This window comes from Hippoglossus stenolepis, chromosome 12 (genome assembly GCF_022539355.2).
Source record: "Hippoglossus stenolepis isolate QCI-W04-F060 chromosome 12, HSTE1.2, whole genome shotgun sequence".
Taxonomy (NCBI): Eukaryota; Metazoa; Chordata; class Actinopteri; order Pleuronectiformes; family Pleuronectidae; genus Hippoglossus; species Hippoglossus stenolepis.
In genome coordinates this window covers 4,830,895-4,850,649 of record NC_061494.1, presented here as the reverse complement: position 1 = coordinate 4,850,649, position 19,755 = coordinate 4,830,895, and the positions used below count along the sequence as shown (strand labels likewise).

At 40.7% G+C, this 19,755-nt stretch overlaps 1 protein-coding gene across 1 annotated transcript in view; it reads left to right on the top strand.

The window, feature by feature from the left end:
* Window positions 1-19,755, top strand: part of LOC118119074 (serine/threonine-protein kinase 32C) — an 88,632-nt gene that overhangs the window by 30,727 nt on the left and 38,150 nt on the right. The window contains exon 2 of the mRNA XM_035172756.2: window positions 2,381-2,436. Within this exon, the coding sequence (XP_035028647.1) occupies window positions 2,381-2,436 (56 nt within the window). The remainder of the gene's footprint in view (window positions 1-2,380; window positions 2,437-19,755) is intronic.

The window sequence follows — 19,755 nt, the reverse complement described above, 5'->3', positions numbered from 1 at the left end:
AGATGGACATAAGATGTCTCTTCTTCCTCCCACATTCCAGAATTGAAGCCAAACTATCCCAGATATGAACACTGCCATCTTGCGCATTTGGAGCCAGTGTCTGTGCAGTATCAGTCTGGGTATGGTAGCGAGGTTCTGTGCTCGACCCGATCGTGAGTCAGTCTCAGCCGTACAAAATGCATCACAATCCAATGAATCAACACCTCTCTGACGATTTATCGACAAAAACACAACATTACATAATCAAAAAAGTATTTATTGCAGGGCTTTTCCATTGCTTTACATTAAATACAGTGTTTCTTTTTTCTCCCCTGAGATTACTTCCCTTTTACAGTCTTTCAAACTGTTCCTTACTCCTCCCAGTCTACGGCCCTCCCTCCCTTAGGATTTGCTTCAAACTCCAAACCAATCAATCAGCCGTACACACATCTACTGAGGAAGGCAATGAGCCAAAACATCTACTGTGCCATTACACATATTGATTAAGCAACATAAAACAAGATGAATGATTGCAGTGCTGTGAGCCTGGTGTTTTTCTGAAGTAGGACTCGTCTGCCTTTGCCTGATCACCCTGGAACTCCAAATTAAGCATTTTCATTTAGAGATTAAGGGCCTGTTTTCCTCTTGTTCATTTCCACAAATTTATGCACGCAATAGCTGATCTTGATAAGAACTTCAGTGGCGTTCTTTAAAATGTCCAATTCAGTGTGATATAGCTCAGGCTATTTATTTCTTTTTATCAGTTTATGAATGTTTAATGCTTTGTTATTTAATTGCGATGATCTGATAAGACACATATAGAAAGTCTTTAAAATACAGCAGTTTCAGTTCAGCAGAGCCTTTGTATTTGATTTTTTTCTTTTGTTGTAACTGCGTCTGTGACTTTTCATCCTTCAGATTGTCCATACAAACAGTGTTCAGATCAGCTAGTTGTCATTTTAATGAAAAATATATTTTGCTATATTATATGACTTTTCCTTTAGTGCCACCATCAGGTCCAAATTTTGTTTATGTCTAAAAGAAACCCGAAATTAATGACATTCCCACCAGCCTTGGGTGTGCTTTGTGTTTAATAATTATAAGCTAATATTTGCATGCTATTATGCTAAACTAATATGATGAACATGGCAAGCATTATACATTTAGATTAGCTTTGTTACTGTGAGCATGCTAATGTCAGTTTGTGACTACACAAAGCTCCACTGATCATGGCAGTGGATTCTCAGTCTTGTTGTTTAGGACGATGCAGGAGAGCAGTGATTTTATACCAACAGACAAGACAAGCAAGGCTTCCTTTTGAGGCCAAACAGAATGTTCTTGACACGGCAACTTAGTCACCTGACCTCAATCCAGCTGAGCGTGCTTTGCTAAAGATCAGACCAAAATCAAAAGCAAAGCAGGAATGCCTGGTAGAGCATCAGCAGGGAACTGTCTGCTGCTCTGTTGCATGTGGGTTAGAGACTTCAGCCATTTATCGATTTCAAAGGATTTTCAACCAACCATTATATGTGGTGACTTTCTGTTAACTTCCTTAACGACTTTCTGTCCAATTTAATTAGGAGGCTCTAAACTAAAGGCAGCAGCACATCCACTGCTCATCTGATGCAGATGTAAACACTTCACATGTAAATGTACATTACTTAAACCTCACAGTCATCGTTATGCCTTCACGCAGGCAACAGCCAGTGGCTGGAGGTATTATTTGTCAGGTTGTCCGTCTGTCCCTTTCTTGTTAACATAATATCTCAAAAATGCCTTAAGGGAATTTCTTAAAAATTAGTACAAAGGCTCGGTGTGACTCAAGGATTAACTCAATAGATGTTGGTGGTCGAATTTGGCAAAAACATTCACTTTGTCTCAAGAACTGATTCGTTTTTAGTGGTCGAACGTCAAAAGTCATTGTCACGGTCAACTCATGCACTTGTGAATGTGATATTTCAGGTACATTCATACAGAATTTCATTACCTCTGGCACAAACATTCACTTTGACTTAAGGATAAAGTGATTCAAATTTGGTGGTTTAAGGTCAAGGTCACTCAGACCTCACAAATCCCTTTTTACCTTGTTATCTTAAGAACTCCTCAAGAGACTCCTTTCATATTTGGCACAAGTGTTCACACTCACAGATTAACTGATTAGAGTCAAATGAGTCTGACATAAAATGTTTGTAGACTGAATCTGCCCTCGCTGGCAGAGGCACAGAACCGCAGGGTGGTAATTTTAGTTTGGGTTTAAATTTGATGTATTGGACTAAAGAGCTAAAACAACAGCAAAGATGTCACTGTGCTAATATTTTAGGATTTCACTACATGTGTTCCTTCTCCTGTAATAGGAGTCATACTGACAGGTTCTTTCTCTTCTCCCTCTTTTTCTTCACAGTGAACTTTGATCACTTCCAGATATTGCGTGCCATTGGGAAAGGGAGTTTTGGAAAGGTAATGTAACCTCCATTTTCAAGCAATGTGTGTGTGTGTGTGTGTGTGTGTGTGTGTGTGTGTGTGTGTGTGTGTGTGCGCTCTGTACCCTCAATTAGCCAGCACAGTGATTATCTCTGCTAAAGAATCAGAGAAGGCCAGGCACAATGGGCAGTGCACATGAGTTCTCATCACATTATGGTGCTTACAAGATACATAACTTTTCTCTTTTAATAATAGTTATAAATTGAATTGTTTCGAAAAAGAATTGTGTATGAGGAGAATCAATTAATTTTGATCTCGTGTCAGTGAACCTCTTTGGAGTTCTGACCCCACATCTCCATTTAATTACAGAGAAGCACAATACTGTGGCTTCAGCTGTCATCATGCTTAATGGTTGGGCTGAAAACAGAGGGGGGCACAACTCAAGCATCCGTGTGTGCTACATAAAACCAAGATAAACCAAATTACTGTGCTTCTATTCAACCTTTTCTCAGGTTTCAATATCATCTTTGGTGGCAATTGTTGATAAAACTGAAATTTTAGATGAACTCTTGGGGCATTTGTCAGTTGAGGAAGCCCTTTGTCTTAGTGTTGAATGCCTGTATGAGACTTCAGTAATGAATTCAGGGCACTGTGTGTGTGTGTGTCTGTGTGTGTTGATACACAATTGGGCTCATGAGATTGGACTAGTTTATCTTCATTTTGAATCCCAAATATCATGGCTAATATTTGTTCATTACACTTGTGTCTGTGCACGCCTTTGCAAATTCTCTCTGCTTTGCTCTTCTCAAAACACAATCTTTATTTTTTTTCAAAAACATGTCCCTCTCTTATGTGGAAAGTCATTGCCCAATGCTGAATACATTACCATGTGAATTTATGTAAATGTTAACTTATTGCTTTGTTCCCTCAAGCTGCTGTCACTTCCCTTATGATACAAAGGGAAGCTGCAGTAAGCTGGGAAATACACAGCGTGCCGGCCGGGGGTTCAGAGACTGAAGCAGGACGACCCTGTTGTTTTGAATAGTGATTTACACAAGTCCTGTCCCTTTCTTTTTTTTTGATGGATTTTCACATGTAAATAAATGTGCATTCAGGCTTTTGTTTTTAAAATTCAAACATAAACAACTTGAAATAAGCAGCTGTCCTGACCAAGAAGGAAAAACAGGAATGGTGTTGTTTCTTTGAGGACACTTCCACTTTGGACAGGGGAAGCCAACTGCTTCATCCAAGTGGGAGGGGAATAGAGACAGTCCATGTCTGAGACCTGGCTTCCAGTTCGACGATATCTGTAACACAGTCATGTTCACATGAAGGGTGTCCTTGTTGGAGGACATCTTTTCTGAGTTATTTGGCCCACTGCGGCCTCACTCTGTGTTCCTGCTGTTTCTGAATACTTAACAGCGTGAGACATTAGTTTCCCACTGAACACACTAAAGCCTGCTGGTGTGTATGTGAGCGGAGACGTAATTGGAAACAAATACAATGGGTAAACCTTGACCTCTAGTTGTCCCCCCCCCCAAAAAAACATCTCATAATTTGGTTAAAATTATTTATATAAGTGTAAAATAAACATGAGAAATGTAAAGAAAAAACCCAGAATCAGGCACAAATGTAGAGAGAGGTATTTATCTCATACTGTCACACTGAGAAACAGGATCTGTAAATCCCAGCTTGTAGGTGCTCCAAGAAAATGGGTTCTTTGTTGTGCAGTACTACAGATCTGTGTGTAACAGTGTTGTGTCGGTTTGTGAGAGTGAGAGAATGTGTGTTGCGGGGCTCTACCTCACACAGCGGGGAGTCGTGAGGTGGGTTGGAGCTGAGAAAGGGGAGGTAAGCCGAGGAAACCTCCTATCTGCAAACATGGCTAACCACAGTTTTACTCTGTTCTTCATCCCTCCGTCTGTATTTTTTAATACACATACAGTATTAGTGTTCATATTTTCGCACTACCACAGATTCTTTCCGTCACTTTTACAACACAAGAGCTTCTCTCTGTGTCAGCTCCCCCAGGTTTAAAGCCTGCTCAGACTGCAAGAATTTCTCATTTTCTCTCACAAGCTGTTGTCATATTAACATTTAGGGGTACACAGAAATTGATCTTAAGGCCTCATAACCCTGTGCAGTTTTTGGCAAAAACAGTTGGCCATTAATCTTAAAAAATAGATGACAATGATGAGTCCAGAACACTTAACCTGAATTCAAATTCCTCCCATGATAAAAACTGTTGAACAAATTCTAGCAATGTGACATTTGCAAACAAAGCAGTCAGAATATGACACATGAGCTGCTTTCAGACATGCACTGAACTCCGGAGATGTCTGAACGCAAATGTCCGAGTGCGAGCCTCCAGAGTTTCTGCGGACTCTCTCTCCGTCTGGCCCCCTCGGATAAAATCTGCAGAAAGTACGGATGAGACGATGTGAGAACACAGCAAGAGATCCCTGTTGGATTCACCACGAGTGAGCGGGGGGGAGGGTTGATGACACTTCTAGCCAGCGACAGACGCAGAAATGGAAATACCAAAAAGAAAACAAATATCTGAGGGTGAAATAGCAGAGCCATACACAAAGAAGACACCGACCAAGATGTCAAGAGAGTTTGTGGTGATAAGAGCCGACACCATTGTCGACATGAACTCTGAAATGGAATTTGTTACGTCCTGCCTCGGTCTGCTGCACGACCCCTCACCTGACTGAATTTGTTTATGTTCTAAACGCGTCTGAGCAGAGAATCTCCTGCTGCGTTGTTCATGTGTGAAAGGAAGCTGTGGAGAAAGTCCAGATCCAAATCTTCGGAGATCCTCCGCAGGACATGTCTGAAAATGGCTAAAGTTATTCAGAATACACTGCTAATCTTAATGCACAGTGTATTGGTGCTGCAGCTGCTGGTTAAAGTTGTTTGAACAGTATGCTAATTAGTGGGTTAAACTCTTCACTTTAAAGATAATTGAGCATTGGGGAATCAGACTGAGAACAGCCTGATGTTGAAACCACAGGGGCTGTGTTGGTAGTGAAGTATTAAAATACAGGAATCCAAAAGGTCCAGTTGGTCTAACATAGTTACACCCACACTACATCTACATCAAACTACAGTAAATATTGACATATATGTTTAATTTACCTATTCATTAATTATTTACATAATATATTTTAAAACATAAAACAATACAGTGTGATATTTGGTTATTCAAATAAAATTGTATTGATTGATTGATATTAGTAGGTACAGCATACATAAGACCACAAATGAAAATATATTCTGCTAATATGGTTTTAATATCTAATTTTACAGTGGCATTATTAATATATATATTTATATATAACATGTCAAATTCAAAAAATTAAATTATTTAGTCAGTCAATAACGTTCATCCATGATTGAAAATGTATTAAAACTTTGGATAACATTTAACATTGTGGCATTCATATTTTCCAAGATATATTTGCTCTTAGCCACACGGTTTCATAAACAGCCAGATTCGTTGTGAATGTAACTGTTCACAAAACCTTGTGTGTATATATAGATCTTTTGCATTCTGTAAATGAAAACATGGTGAGTGCATTTCTAGTTACGCTATTTAAAGGCTTATCACGCACCAAAAGAAATACTTACTGGCTCCATGTATCAGGCCATTTTACATTTGGTCTTCATAAGAAAACATTTGTTTGAAACAGTAGAACCAGGTGGCCTGTTGTGATTGGCAAAGATTTCACACAAGGGTTTGATCGTAAAAAAGAATGTCTGGGTAAGTGAAAGTCCTGTCTTCACTTCTCTGTCACTAAGAATATCTCTCTCCCTCCTTTACCCTTTTTTTCTTTTTTACCCCTATTTCTATCCTTCCCTCTCTCTCTCCTTTTGATACATAAGCCTTGGATCCTCTCTCTATCATCCCCCTCTGCTCCTCTCACAATTTAATTCAAGTGCGTTTTATGGGCACTACACGAAAGAAACGTGTGTTGGCAGAGCAATATAGTGTTATTGAAAATAAAATATGGCATTAATACTGTTTGAATTCCCACTCTAAGCGCAGTCTCTCTTTACCTATCTCTCTGATGTTTGGGAGCATCTGTCTCCTGCTAGGTGGGGGTGTAGAGTGATGGTAGGTAGGTGTGATTATTTCCACAGGGGTGGAGGATATATAGCTCACTTGTAATATGCCTGCCAGAGGGTTGGATGGCCATATACAGCAGCAGAGTAAAGATAATTGCCTGCTCCCCTGTTGCTCCCTCGCTCCTCCTCGACTTTTTCCCCGTGAGCATCACACTTTTGTCCCCTTTTGTCACTCCGTCTTCTCATCTCTGCACAGGAGACTGCAGATTCCACCACAGGGCTCATTAAGGCATCTGCGCTTTGAGAGCTCGAGTGGGTGAGATGCCACTCATGGGGGACATGACATGACATGACAGGAGTTTAGTGACAGCTCCTTAATGCCAACAGTCAGACAGACAGGTAAACATCTAAATAGAGACAGGAGAGCGCTATGGGAGGCATATTGATACAGACGAGTCGGGTCAGGGGTTGTGCAGGAGCTCAGCTGGTGGTTCCTACATCCTCATCCCCTGCACTGTGCACACACCTCAGTGGCATGAAACCCCTCATTAGGACCCAGTGTGAGGGACGGACAGAAAGAGAGGTGGACGAACGGAGACAGAGAAATACGTTGTACTGGAAGGAGGGAAGGAGATAAGGGGGTGGGAAGGACAGCAAGAGGGGCTGTGACACCTTCGTATCGGCGAATGTGCCAGCATCTGTGGAAAGGTCAGGAGATGATGGAGCCTTTGTTAGCGTTTTCTCCCTCCATTAGCCCTGCAGGGCTCCCAGGCAGCACACTGCGAGTCCTCGTGCCTCTCAATACTGACAGGCTGGTCTCGTTCGTAAAGACCTCTCCCTCATATTTTATCTTCTAGCTGTAGGTGTGAAGAGGCGCGGACGAGAGTCAGTTTTGCAGAGTGCACAGCACAGCCGCAGCATAGCCCACAGCAACCTATTAGCCCAGAAATGTATGCTCTTCCATTACACTGCCCCTCGATAGGTTTCACAGTACAAAGCTCCGCTGCATAGCCACTAAAAGAAGCAGGGGCCATATGGATAAAATAGCTTCAGGACTTGAAACGCTGTTTGAGCACAACATCCAGAGAGCCCAGAGATCTTTGTAATGCCTTATGCTCATTTGTTTTGTTTAGTTTTTTTATCTTTTTACCCATCTTTATGTTTGTTAACAAAATGGCTGGCAGATTCAGATTCCAGAAGAAAATAGGCCATTTGGAGGCGTTCATATTAACATTCCTGCCAACAAAAATAATGTCCATGGTAAAAAAAAATGACATTGGCAGAAATGCTTTGAGCCAGAAAGCCTTCACGACCTCCACCGCAGTGCGTCTCATTTTATCATCGTCCAAGTATATGCCAAAGCTCGTCTTTGTACATAGACATAACTGCACTCGTTAATTAGGAGTATTGTAGCATTTCCACTAATAAGATGGCTGAATTCTTCCCTGTATTCACATTCTTCCCCAGAGAATAGTCAGAACTCTCAGTTTTCACATGTGCTGTAATATTATTTAACTCTTCTGTGCCAGAAACGGGAGGGAAACTTTTCTTCCTCCTCCACATCCTTGATATCGGCAGCTCCATGAAGACTAAATTGCAAAACTTTATGCAGCATTTCTCTCAGGAAAAGGTTATATTGTGTGATTAAAATCTGACAGTGAACTTTGATGAAATGGTTTCACTTTGGCTTTAAAAGATAAGAATCCCATCAGCCCACAAACTCTGTGTGTTTTATCATCATCAGTGCAGCTGTTCAGGCTGGACATCAGGACGGATGAGAGATTTTTTAAGGTGTTCGAAGAAACTATAAATTGTCATTTTAGGCCTGTGTGGCTGCATTATGCCTGCATTAGTCAACTGTCCTATTGAAAGGAATGAAAGTTGTCTGTCTCACCACAACTTATCCTGAAGCTCTGTATAATGGGGTTGTTGAGAAAGCAAACATTTAACTCTACATGTAACAAGTTTGGAGGCTGTATTTTCTTTTAGCACTTCCAAAACCAAGTTTGGTGGAAGCACTGACAAGCAAAGTGGTGAGGAATTTATTAGAAAAGCATGTTTCCATTAAAAAAAGTCACATGTCCCTTTGATAGAGCAATGCTTTCTATGCTCATTGAATCTGGACCTCTGTGTTTTTTCTGAGGTGAAATAGTTATCAATGGATGACTTAAAACAAGACTTTGAATATGGTACTCAAAAGGCAAGAAGCAGCCCTGTGCATGTCAGTGTTCTGTTTGGTCCCACTGGGATTTAAATGGGAAACTGAAGCTGCTTTCAGTGCAGACAATTTTTTAAAAATTTCTGGAGGGGTTGTATGTGAGAATACAAATGTCCGTGTCAGTTGTGCTGGACATTGTCTGAAACCTTAAAGCAGAAAAATGGTTGACACATTCACAGCCGACGCTTGGTGCGAGCACGATCTTCGTAATGATAATAATCACTTTCATGCTTTGGACACACAACATGGCTTTCCTGGTAATGTTTCATGCTAGCCATCAGTACAATGCTAAAGAGAAGCAGCCTCCTCCTTTGCAATAACATGATTTGATTGGCTAGCGCCTGTGCTTGGGTGTTGTTTAAACACAATATGATTGGTTGTTGCCTCCGTTGCCACATTCAAAGTTGAGCTCTACTCAACTTCTGCCATATGCAGCACGAGCAAAGCGACGCAACGGAACCAAAGCGCAGTTTGGTGGCGCATGACGTCGCCTCATTTAAAATGAATGTGCTGACTTTTGGTTGACACCTCCAATGTATACTTGTGAGTGACATGAAACTGGATATTACTAATGCTAATATCTCAGGATAAAAAAGAGGTGCCAAACACAAAGAAGACGCTGATGAAGATGTAAACTTGAAAGACGACAATGATTCAGCAGTTTCGTCTCCCGACATCTTCTATTTGCTGTAAACAAAAACATTGTGCATTCCACAGTGGAATTAATATGCCATTTCCTTTTTCCTAAAATGTTTGGAAATGTTCCTGCTGCGTTTTGCATATGTCAAAGGCAAACTCTTGAAAATGTCAAGACCCAATTTTCCAGACATTTTCAAGAGTTCATGTCAGAAAACAGTGTGAGTGAAATTCCCTTAAACAGAGAGCTCAGGGAATAAAACCTTCAAACAGAGGAAGGACTAGGGCTGCAAGCTGTGAGACGCAGGAAACACCATGACAGAGTTAACAAGACTGGGATCAAGGTAACAGGCAGGATGTCAATCAGCGGTGACTGATTTTTATTAAAGCTTAGTTTAGAAAAAAGGCCATGTTATATTATACAGTTTCTGTTGGGTCACAGCACCATGAGTTATCAAACCATAATGGTAGAGAACACGATCCCAGATAACCACTTTCCAAATTCTACCAAGCTGATAAATATGTATGAGATATTCCACCTTGAATGAATCATGCTCTTACACCTTTAACACTTCAGTAAAGCGCAAAGAGATTATAGTTGAGGTGAGCCTTTAGGCCTTTTCTCTGCATCTTTAGTCTCCTTTACCTTCTCTGATGCATGTAATCCTCATTATGCCGTCCATATATTTCCCCAACTTCATACATGAGTGGCTTCAAAGTCTCTCTGTGTGCTTTATGTAAATTGGAGGTAAGCAAAGACTTGAGGCAAGCTTGTTTATACATAAGTGCTTTGTGAGCAATTGTTTTTAATTTGATGTCTTTGCCCAGAAGGAATTTTGGATTTTTTATTTTACATCAGTCGAATCATGTGTATTTAAGTTTTTCTTTTGTTTAACTATTCAGTCTAATACGTAGAACTCTGCTTTACTCTCTTTTCACTCTGAGGAAACTTATTTAGTTGTATGCGACAAGAACAATCATTAGCTAAAAATGAAAGTCAATTATAGATTATCAGTACAAACACATCAGTCTGATTCACATGACCACATGAAATTTATTGAGTATCGTACGTGACGTGAACAAACCTCATTAAAGCTCAATAATTTAATCAGCTCAACTCAGTCAGTCACAACAGTTCACCGTTTCAGCTGATGCTAAAAACAACTTGCACTTCGTATACAAGCCGAATGTATCACAATGCGCTCCACATCAATACGACTCCCCCAAGTACACACATACACATACACAAAGCAAGGACTGAATACAGCACTGAGAAAAACATTCGGTAAAAACAGAAACTAAGAAAACGCTATCTCATAAATCTTAAGGTGCCCGTAGGTAACTGGACCAAACAGAATATAAACGTATAAACATATATGTAGAATAAAATAATACAATCCTAGGAGGAAATAGATATATCAAATTCAGAATAATCCAAAATTTAAATTAAATTTAAATTGAATTAAAACAAAAATAAAAAAAAATTCTGGTCAAAAGAAGCCATGTAAAGATGTCAGTAAATTATAGCTGCCATTTAGAACCTTTTTTTGACATTTTATTGACAAAATAGTTTTAAAAAATAATTGAGAAAATTACTGAGAGATTTAACATTGACAAACAAAAACAGTTGAAGCTTTAGTCACAGCAATCCTGGAGCAATCCTTAACCTCGCGTAAAAAATATGCTTTGATTGGTTCTCAGTATTCAGGGTTTCCCACAGATTTGATTCAGTGTGTGGTGGTAATGCAGGTGCACCTGCACGCATACACAGTTTGCTCTCATGTGCAACAGAGCCTGAGTGTGAGAGTGAGAGTGAAAGAAAAGTTCTCACGTGTGAGAAAGAACTACATTGAATGAAATTTGTGGGTATGTGCAAAGATGCAGGTAAAACTTCAGTTTCAATCTACAGATGCACTGTATTTTCTCTGGAGGAGGTGCATGTGTGAGCGGGTATGAAGTCCGTAGAAATGCAGGAGAATTTGATGCGAGAACACAGCAGGGGATCCCCCGCTGGATTTATCGTGAGCGAGTAAGGGGGGGGGGGGTTGATGACACTTCTAACGTATATCTGACGCAAAAATAAAAGAGACCGTTTAAAAAGCTGTGACACACACGTAGAAGACACCTACTAAGATATCAAGAGAGTTTGTGGTGATAAGAGCTGACACCGGTGTCTGTGTGTAGTATAGAAAATTGTCTGATCTCTGCAGCGGAGTTTAAGCCCAATTCATGCTTCTGCATCAAAGTTATGCCGTAGGTACACACGTAGCCTACTCACAGGGCCGAGCATTCATAGTTGTTCGTAGGTGAATGTGAGTCATGCTGCAATTACACCGCCGAAATGCTAGTGGCAAGTTTCTATGCTGGTGTTGAGTGTCTTCTGTTTTCATCCGCTTATTTACAAATTCTCTGGTGTCTCTGTTAACTTCAGAACAATGGCGAGAGGCGCATCATGTTGGAGTTGGAGCTGATAGATGTTGGAGAGCAATTTCTTTTTCTTAAAGAACAGCAATGAAGAAAAGAACAACGCTGTCCCCGTCCGTTCCTTCAACTAGATTCAAAAATGGCGCAGAGTCTGCCGTAAATGCGATGTTACCAAGCGGACCAAAGCTCTTGTAGTCTGTGTCGCCTCAACGCGTGGTTACATTTTTGGGGAGGTTAGGCTCTGCGTAGGGTACTCGTCTACGCTTAGGCTATGGCGTGGCTTAGACGCAGTAGCAGGAGTTGGCTTTAATATGTTGCTTCCTGCCTCTGCCTGCTGCACCACCTCTTGCCCGAATAATGAGGAGGATTTGTTGCTGTTGTGAACGTGTCTGTGCAGAAAACCTCCCGCTGTGTTGTGCATGTGTGAAAGGCAAACTGCGGGTAAACTCTGTAACCAATTCTCTGGATTTTACCCGCAGGTTGTGTCTGAAAATGGCTTAATGAAGGCATTGGGAGAGAAAGAGTCACATTGGTGCATCACTGTTATTAATCTTTTGAGTTGTTGCATTAAAGGAGACATCTTTGCATAATGTGTGCCTAGAGGCCATAGTCTGGCACATCCCCTAACAAAGTCAGGCGAAGCGAGAGCAGAGGTCAACATTTCCTGCGCTGGAAGCAGTTGACCAACCACAACCGAGTTACCCAGCTGGCCAATCAGAACAGACTGGGCTTCATTAGGAGGGGGACCTTAATGCGACAGGAGCTCAAGCCAAGTTCTACAGAGCGGCTGAAAAGAGGAGCTGTAGTAAGGGACCGTATGAAGAAAGTGATGGTTTCTGAACTCTCGAGCATTTAAACCTTTTCAAGTTATAGCCCAAATAAAAACTATTGAACTGAATATGAGCAAAATATGTGTCTTTTAAGCCACTAATCAGACCGTTTTCCCGTATTCCACCACATTTTCAGTGATTGTTTGAAGATACTGGAGCACTCACAAGATATCAGAGTAATATGTGTTAGAGTCCTGGTGTGCTCGCATTGACAGTGTTAAATTACATTATCAAGTCATTTTTATTTATCCGTTATTGAGATGACAGTCACGCTTTTTACAAAAAACAACTCCCTTTCTTCTTTTTGTTCTACAAAACCTTACCGGCTCCCTCTCAGAGAAGTCTGGTCCACGGCTGTGCTTATTAATGGTCATGCCTTCCTTAATAGTGCATCCTGGAGCTGTGCAAATGGATGGCCAAACTCAGTAAACACTTTCATTTCCTACAGGCTGACAGCAGCCGCCGTGGAGCAGAAGACATCCAGCGGAATGAACCAAATGAAAGAGCAAATTATTCCTTCTTCTCCCTGGATGACATGTTCATCAGACCCTGAAAATGTGTTTGCCTCGCTCGCCCCTCTCAAAGCACTCTTGCGCAAATGCAGCATTTGCGAGAGTGTGTGTTTGTGAGCGAGTGTGTGGGTTTGCATGTTTTTTCAGGTTATCCTGTACTTATACAACTCTTTTCAATCACCGCTCGCTTACGCTGAACGTTAAACAATCACAAAGACAACGCCCAAGCCGAAACGTAATCTGAGGATATGAATTACGAAATTTTGGCTGAATTTAAAGAGAAGAGAAACAGAAGATGCTCCCTCTTCTTCTCTCTAAACTCAGTCAGGGGTCTTTTATCTGTTAATGTTTCCCCAATTCTCTCAGTCAGAGGCTTCTGGCCGACTTGGCACTTACCTGACCTAGAAAACAGAACATCCGCAGCTTCCCGACTGAGGCCACTAAATTTAACACCCAACCCTTTTCTCCTCCCTGCAATCCTTATTGTCCCAGGAGCTTTAGACCTTCTGACAACAATTGATGGGACTGCTAACTATAGCAGAACAGTGGAGGGGATGAGGAGGAGGAAGAAGGCGGATTGTAAAGGTAAACAACATTAAACCGTCCCCGGGATTTAACAGTGATGCTTCGCTTTGAAGAACGACATGAAAGAGCTTTTTTGTGTGTGTGTATACAAGTGATATATTCTGCTAATAAGCATTTAATAAGTGCATGCGTTCAAGGAGCGCGTAGTTTAATCATTGAGTTTAACCAGAGGGAGGTCTGGGTAGACAGAGAGGAGAGAGGCTGAAGCAGGAGCCGGGCTGCAGACCTACATCACTATTTTTTAACATATGAAAGATTTAGAGCAGCAGAAAGGAAATTTTGACTTTTATTTTTATTTGCCGCGAATCACCTGCCTCAAGGCTTGGCACACGAGGCCAGCAAAAGACTGCAGATCACCTCCTCTGATATCTTATAGGAGATGTGATATCAAAATACTACCTGATAGTCCATGAGCAAGTGGTAAGAGAGTCTGCCCCAAGACCCTGTGTGTGACTATGTTGTGGTACTGAGAATACATTGTGTACAGTGTATAAACCTGACACATTAGCAGACGATGTGCATGACTGAGTCGAGGCTTAGCGGTGTGGTCAGACATGTTTTTGAAAATGATTTTTATTTATGTCTTTTCTGTGCTTTTTGTTTAGCTTTGCTAAAATCACAAAGGTTTACAGGTTTTGACTATACTTTCTGAACCTTGTTGAAGTGACATATTTCATGGCTTTAGAACTTTACAAGTTAGTTCAATTCTGTAAACAACTTCTCACAGTTTTGTGTTGAGTGAACTAAGACAAGTCAAATCACTTTTTTATATATTTATCAACATTTTTACATTATGCACAGACTTGTAAATGTCTGCTGTGAAAAAGGCCAATGTGATTCCAACCAAGTTCAGATATTTACTCTTTATCTTAATGAGGTCATCCTCCTCTGGACTATAAAAATATTGTGAAACAGTATACATTTTACAGAATGTTATAGAGAGCCATTAGTTTATATTGGTATAATACAGATGTATTTTAGTGTGACTTTCAGGAGATAAAGGTTGAGTGCGTAGGAGTTAGTGGCATGGAGGAGAATCTAAGGTGGCCTTGAGGTAATTTAAAAATAGTCCTCTGTAGAGCTATTGGTGTGTCCGCTCTGGGCTACTGTATAAACATGGAGGTGCAACATGACAGACTTGTGGAGGAGGACCCACTTCTTATGTAGATAAAGGCAAATTCTAATCTAATGAGATCACGAGGTCTCCTAATGTGAGGCGATGAAACACTAATGAAAACATGACATTATGAGGATTTAAGGTAGAAAAACATGAGCAACACGTATATGATTATAGTCAGATAAACTTAAACAGCTGCAGAAAAGTGAGATATACACATAACATGATAACAGGGAAACACAAGCAGCCTCATACAATAATCTGTCATCCAGCTCTCTGCCATAAATCTTCTTGTGATGCCCTTAGACATAATCATGGGCACTCGGGAGCTGGTGCCGATGTTTATAACCACTGCAGCTCTTCAGTTTCAGTTTCTTTTCTATTCTTCAACAAGCCATTAAAGTCTGACCTGTTGGGCTATTAGGGACATAACTGTGAGATCTCAAGTATATACAGTTGACATATATCATAAAGCCCATGAGTGATGGAGATTTAATAGCTCCTCTGTGACAGATGAAATGAATTATTGAAGCAGAGTAATGAACCTTCTATAGGTCTATCAGTTGAATTCTACTTGAGCACTTCTCACACCTCTTAACTCTGGCAGCATCACACTAAATTGTTATGTATCCCTCAGTTAATAAAAAAATATTTAAAGAGCTTTCCGTCCGCACCGAACTTTTAATGTTTTAGAAGCGCTGGTGCCTCAAGTCCACATAAAGTTTTAATAAAAACTGAGGGAGGATCGCCTCTTGGGCTTAATTAAGAAAAGCAAAGAAATTACCTGTTACCTAATAATTGTTTTTCTTTCAACAGGCTGGTACTTAAAAAAACCTCTCTTACCTCCACTGAATATGATTATTTTATTACAAGAGGATGAATAATGATTATATTATTGTGAATCTTCAAATGCCCTGTGGGATCATTATCCAGTGACCTCCCAAATTAAAAGCACGCGGCCATCAGCAGCCTGGTGAAAGGAGCTGGAGCTGGACAGAGCTTCTCAGTGGAATATATAATTAGTCTCATGATCTGCAGTAGATGGGTCACACCAACAGATAGGTCACACCGAGTCTCAGGGGGATTTCTTTTCAGCAAATGTACGAAGACAAATAAAGGAATAGATAAATCTGTTGCTATGGGAGATATTAGTCTGTATATATGGTTTGTATATTCATTTCAAAACTTTTATACACTGTAATTTTGCCTTAGTTGTTTCAGAAACAACAATCCGCTGTAATTCAGTGATTATCTGTCCACACCTGAATTGTGAATGTGTTCCAAACAGTTTCATAATGTGTAAGAGGTTGTGTGGCAGTTTTCTTTGACAGGGGCTTATTATTATAAGAGACTATATATTCCAAATTATATTATCAACAAAGCATACATTATTTGCATTAAGGGATACGTTGTAATTCATATTCATAAATAAACTTCTTGAGCAACCATAATTTGTGGGAACTGCAAATACTATTAGCTTAAGTTATAACTTAAGTTATTAGTGACAGCCATAGACTGTAAAACAAATGACACATCTCCAATTCCTCCTACTATGCAGAAATGAAGCTAAAATATCGCAGAGACTAACCCTGGCATCTCGTATATGGAGCCGGAGTGTGTGCAGTTGTGATGATGGGATGGTCTCGTGGTAGCAAGGTCCCGACAATACACGTGCGCAATCAATCGTGAAACATCAATTAAAGGTTCAGTGTGTAAAAATTAGTGACATCTAGTGGTGAAGTTGCATGTTCTCCCCCTTCCAAACATGACAGAGAACCTGTGGTAACCTTCGGTTGTCATAAAAACTGGGTTTAGTTTGTCCAGTTTGGGCTACTGTAAAAAACATGGCGGCCTCCGTAGAGAGGATCGCTCCAGATGTAAATATAAAGTATTTAAATATAAAAGGGCCATTCTAGGGTAAAGAAAACTGCACTTTTTTTCACAATTTAGATGAAACACACTAGTGAAAAGATCACTTTTTTATATTCAATTTCTGCCAATAGATCCCTTTCACTTACACACTTGACCTTCAATTAACTAATTCAAACCAAACTCATCATAAACATGAATACTTGAACAAACACCAGATAATGACAGAAACCAACTTTGATTTAATTTTATTTGATATGTAATCTTATTATTTTGCTTTATGTCCCACTCACTAACATGGAGGCGGAAGATTTTATAACCTATACTGCAGCCAGCCACTAGATGGGGATCAAGACACTTTGGCTTCATTTTTGGGGAGCTGTCAGCTCATCCATCTTAATAAACAGTCTAATAACCTGCATAGTTGCAAGTAAGTTAACACCGTGCATGTGGTTTTATCCGTTCATTTAACATAAATGTGGATGTTTGTTCCCCCACTTTGAGAGTTTTATAACTTTGTGGTTGACCTGTGTTCACTTTAGCTGATGATAGAAACTGGAAATTTACATTAAAAGCTTTTAAAACTGAGGAGGTTGCATTAGGTCATGCAGTAGCTCCTGTATTGCCCCTGTTTTGCAGCAGTATCCATTACAGCATCACCGTTAGCCTTTCAGTCGGCTGCATGCAATCTGCACGCTTAACTGTATGATCTCTGATGGCCCATTGAATATGAAATGCTGAATTATTAATGAATACTGTTGCCTTTTTAATGGATTACTGCTGCTTCTAAATTGGGGTTTAGAAGTAGCTGTGCTCCCATCACAAGCTATAGAATACCTGGTAGTGTTATTCTGTAATTGCTGCTCATATTGCCTCATTAGGGGTCCTCAAAAGTTTTTTTGGAACATATGGGTGAAAATCTGCGGGCGGCTTTATTTAGAATGGTGGATGTTTTTAATGTGTTGTTCAATGGCAGGAACGTGTCTCTGTGGCTGCCAGGCGCCCCTGGCCGACCCTATGGAGATTAACTCCAGGAAACAGCACGCTGAGCTGCTCGTTATTAGTGCCGTTCTCCTTTCTTAGCACAGATTAAATAATGATTGTGCTCCAAAAACAAACAAAGTTAGTTTCACGCTTCAGAGCTCAAAACTATTAAAAGTGCGCATCGGAGCTGTTGTGATGCAAAGCAGGGCTTCTATGGGCAACTGACAGGTGCAGTCATGTGTTGCATTCCTTCACGTGCATCTTCCTTTGAATACCTCTACATCAAATGACTGCACCTCCGACAATGGCCAGTGAGGCATCGATAGGTCCTGCTTTACATTTACTCTGTGTTTGTGTGTGTGTGTGTGTGTGTGTGTGTGTGTGTGTGTGATGTCTGACCACCTCTAAAAGGCTCTCTGCAGGGGAGATAAGCAGGTGCTAGGTGCAGCTGGTGGTCACAGATTACAGTCAGCATTGTGACACCATCTCACCCTGGGCCAGTGCTGTCATCCTGCCCGCTGCTCGAAGGTGTGGATGCTGGAGCCAAGCGTAAAACCCTGGACAAAGCCCAGATAAACGACCTTTTTCTTCTTCGATTGTATTTGCTCATTGGCTGCAATGCAATTCAAGTTCTCTGTTGCATGAGACTCCAGCCAGTCTCACAGCTAAACTGTTAAATTCATTGTCTCCTGGAATGGAACAGTGGGTTTTTTGTGCCTCACAAGCTGTATGTAAATACAGCTGGTCAAACCACTGGTTTACATTCAGTGTCACACAAGGCTCCATTTTAATTAAAGTGGTTATAAACAAGTGAATATCAGTGAAACAAGCAGGACATATTTACCGCCAAGAAGGTTTTTTGTTTTCACTGGCACAGTTTTTTGTTAGCTAGCCGGATCACACAAAAACTGCTCGATGGATCACCACGAATCCAGGGGAAGGCATGCAGTCTGCATCAGGGAAGAACCTGTTTGATTTTGGTGTGGATCTAGATCAAGGGGTGGATCCAGGATTAATTGTTTTCACTTTCTTTAACATTTGTGTGAATTATTCATGGAAAACCAAGCCTCAACAACAGTGAATTTACATGTTGTTTCATAAGGAGACGGTGGTTTGTGCTCTGAGTGTCATTCTAGTTTCGATTTTTCTTAAATGCCACAAAAATACAAATAAAAAACCACAATGAACGTTGTCTAACTTCACTCTGTACTGTAAACTGTTAATAAAAACTGTACACAAAGTCCAGTACATAAACAATAAAAAGTGTAAACTGTTTGAGGAGGACTTACTAATGACTAATGACTCTAAACAGGCAGGTTTAGAACAGACACTGCACTAGTGTGTCCAAAGCGTGAAGGATCTTATTCTTCTGTACCAATGAACTCTACTCACACCAGTGAGTCGCACTGTTTTCAATTCATCCCACGTTCACTATCCTGGTGCAATAATTCTCTCTGCACAACCAAATCTACAACCGAAGAAAAACGTTTTTTTCTTCTGCAGTGGTTTATTGGCACCCAACGGTTCAACTAAACCACCTATTTGAATAATATCTAAATCATGATTTGATATCTACTTATTTAGTTTATTTTGAAGCCATGTTTTTAAGGGCTTGTAGTTGTCCAGAGGCCATCACATCGAGTTCATTTAGTTGGATGTCTTGTGCTGGCTTGAAACAGTCAAATCCACAGCCTGCTCTGGTGAACGTGCCCAGCTTGTTAGCCAGCTCTCTTCCCAGATGCACCGGCAGCCAGGCAGCAGAGAAATTTGGCACCAGTCTCGGCCCTCTAGCTTCCACCCCCGCCTGCTCGGAAAAAACAAAATGACCTTTATCTCTGGCAAATATTCCGAGGCAATTCGAATAGCAGGTGCTCCCAAATTTGAATCGAGGAATGAAAAGCTCAGCAGCAGTGTCATAGTCAGGACGGCTTGTGCTGGCCATTAGCATTTCGGAGATAATGTTACAGAATTAATTAGGGACATTTTAGTGTCCATTATTGCTTGGTGAGAATTGCTCTTTCAGAAGCCATCGCTCGGTCGCTGCCTCAGTCTTCAGTGAACGTCACGACGATAGAAAGAATCTTCCATCTCAGTCTTGGTGAAAATGTC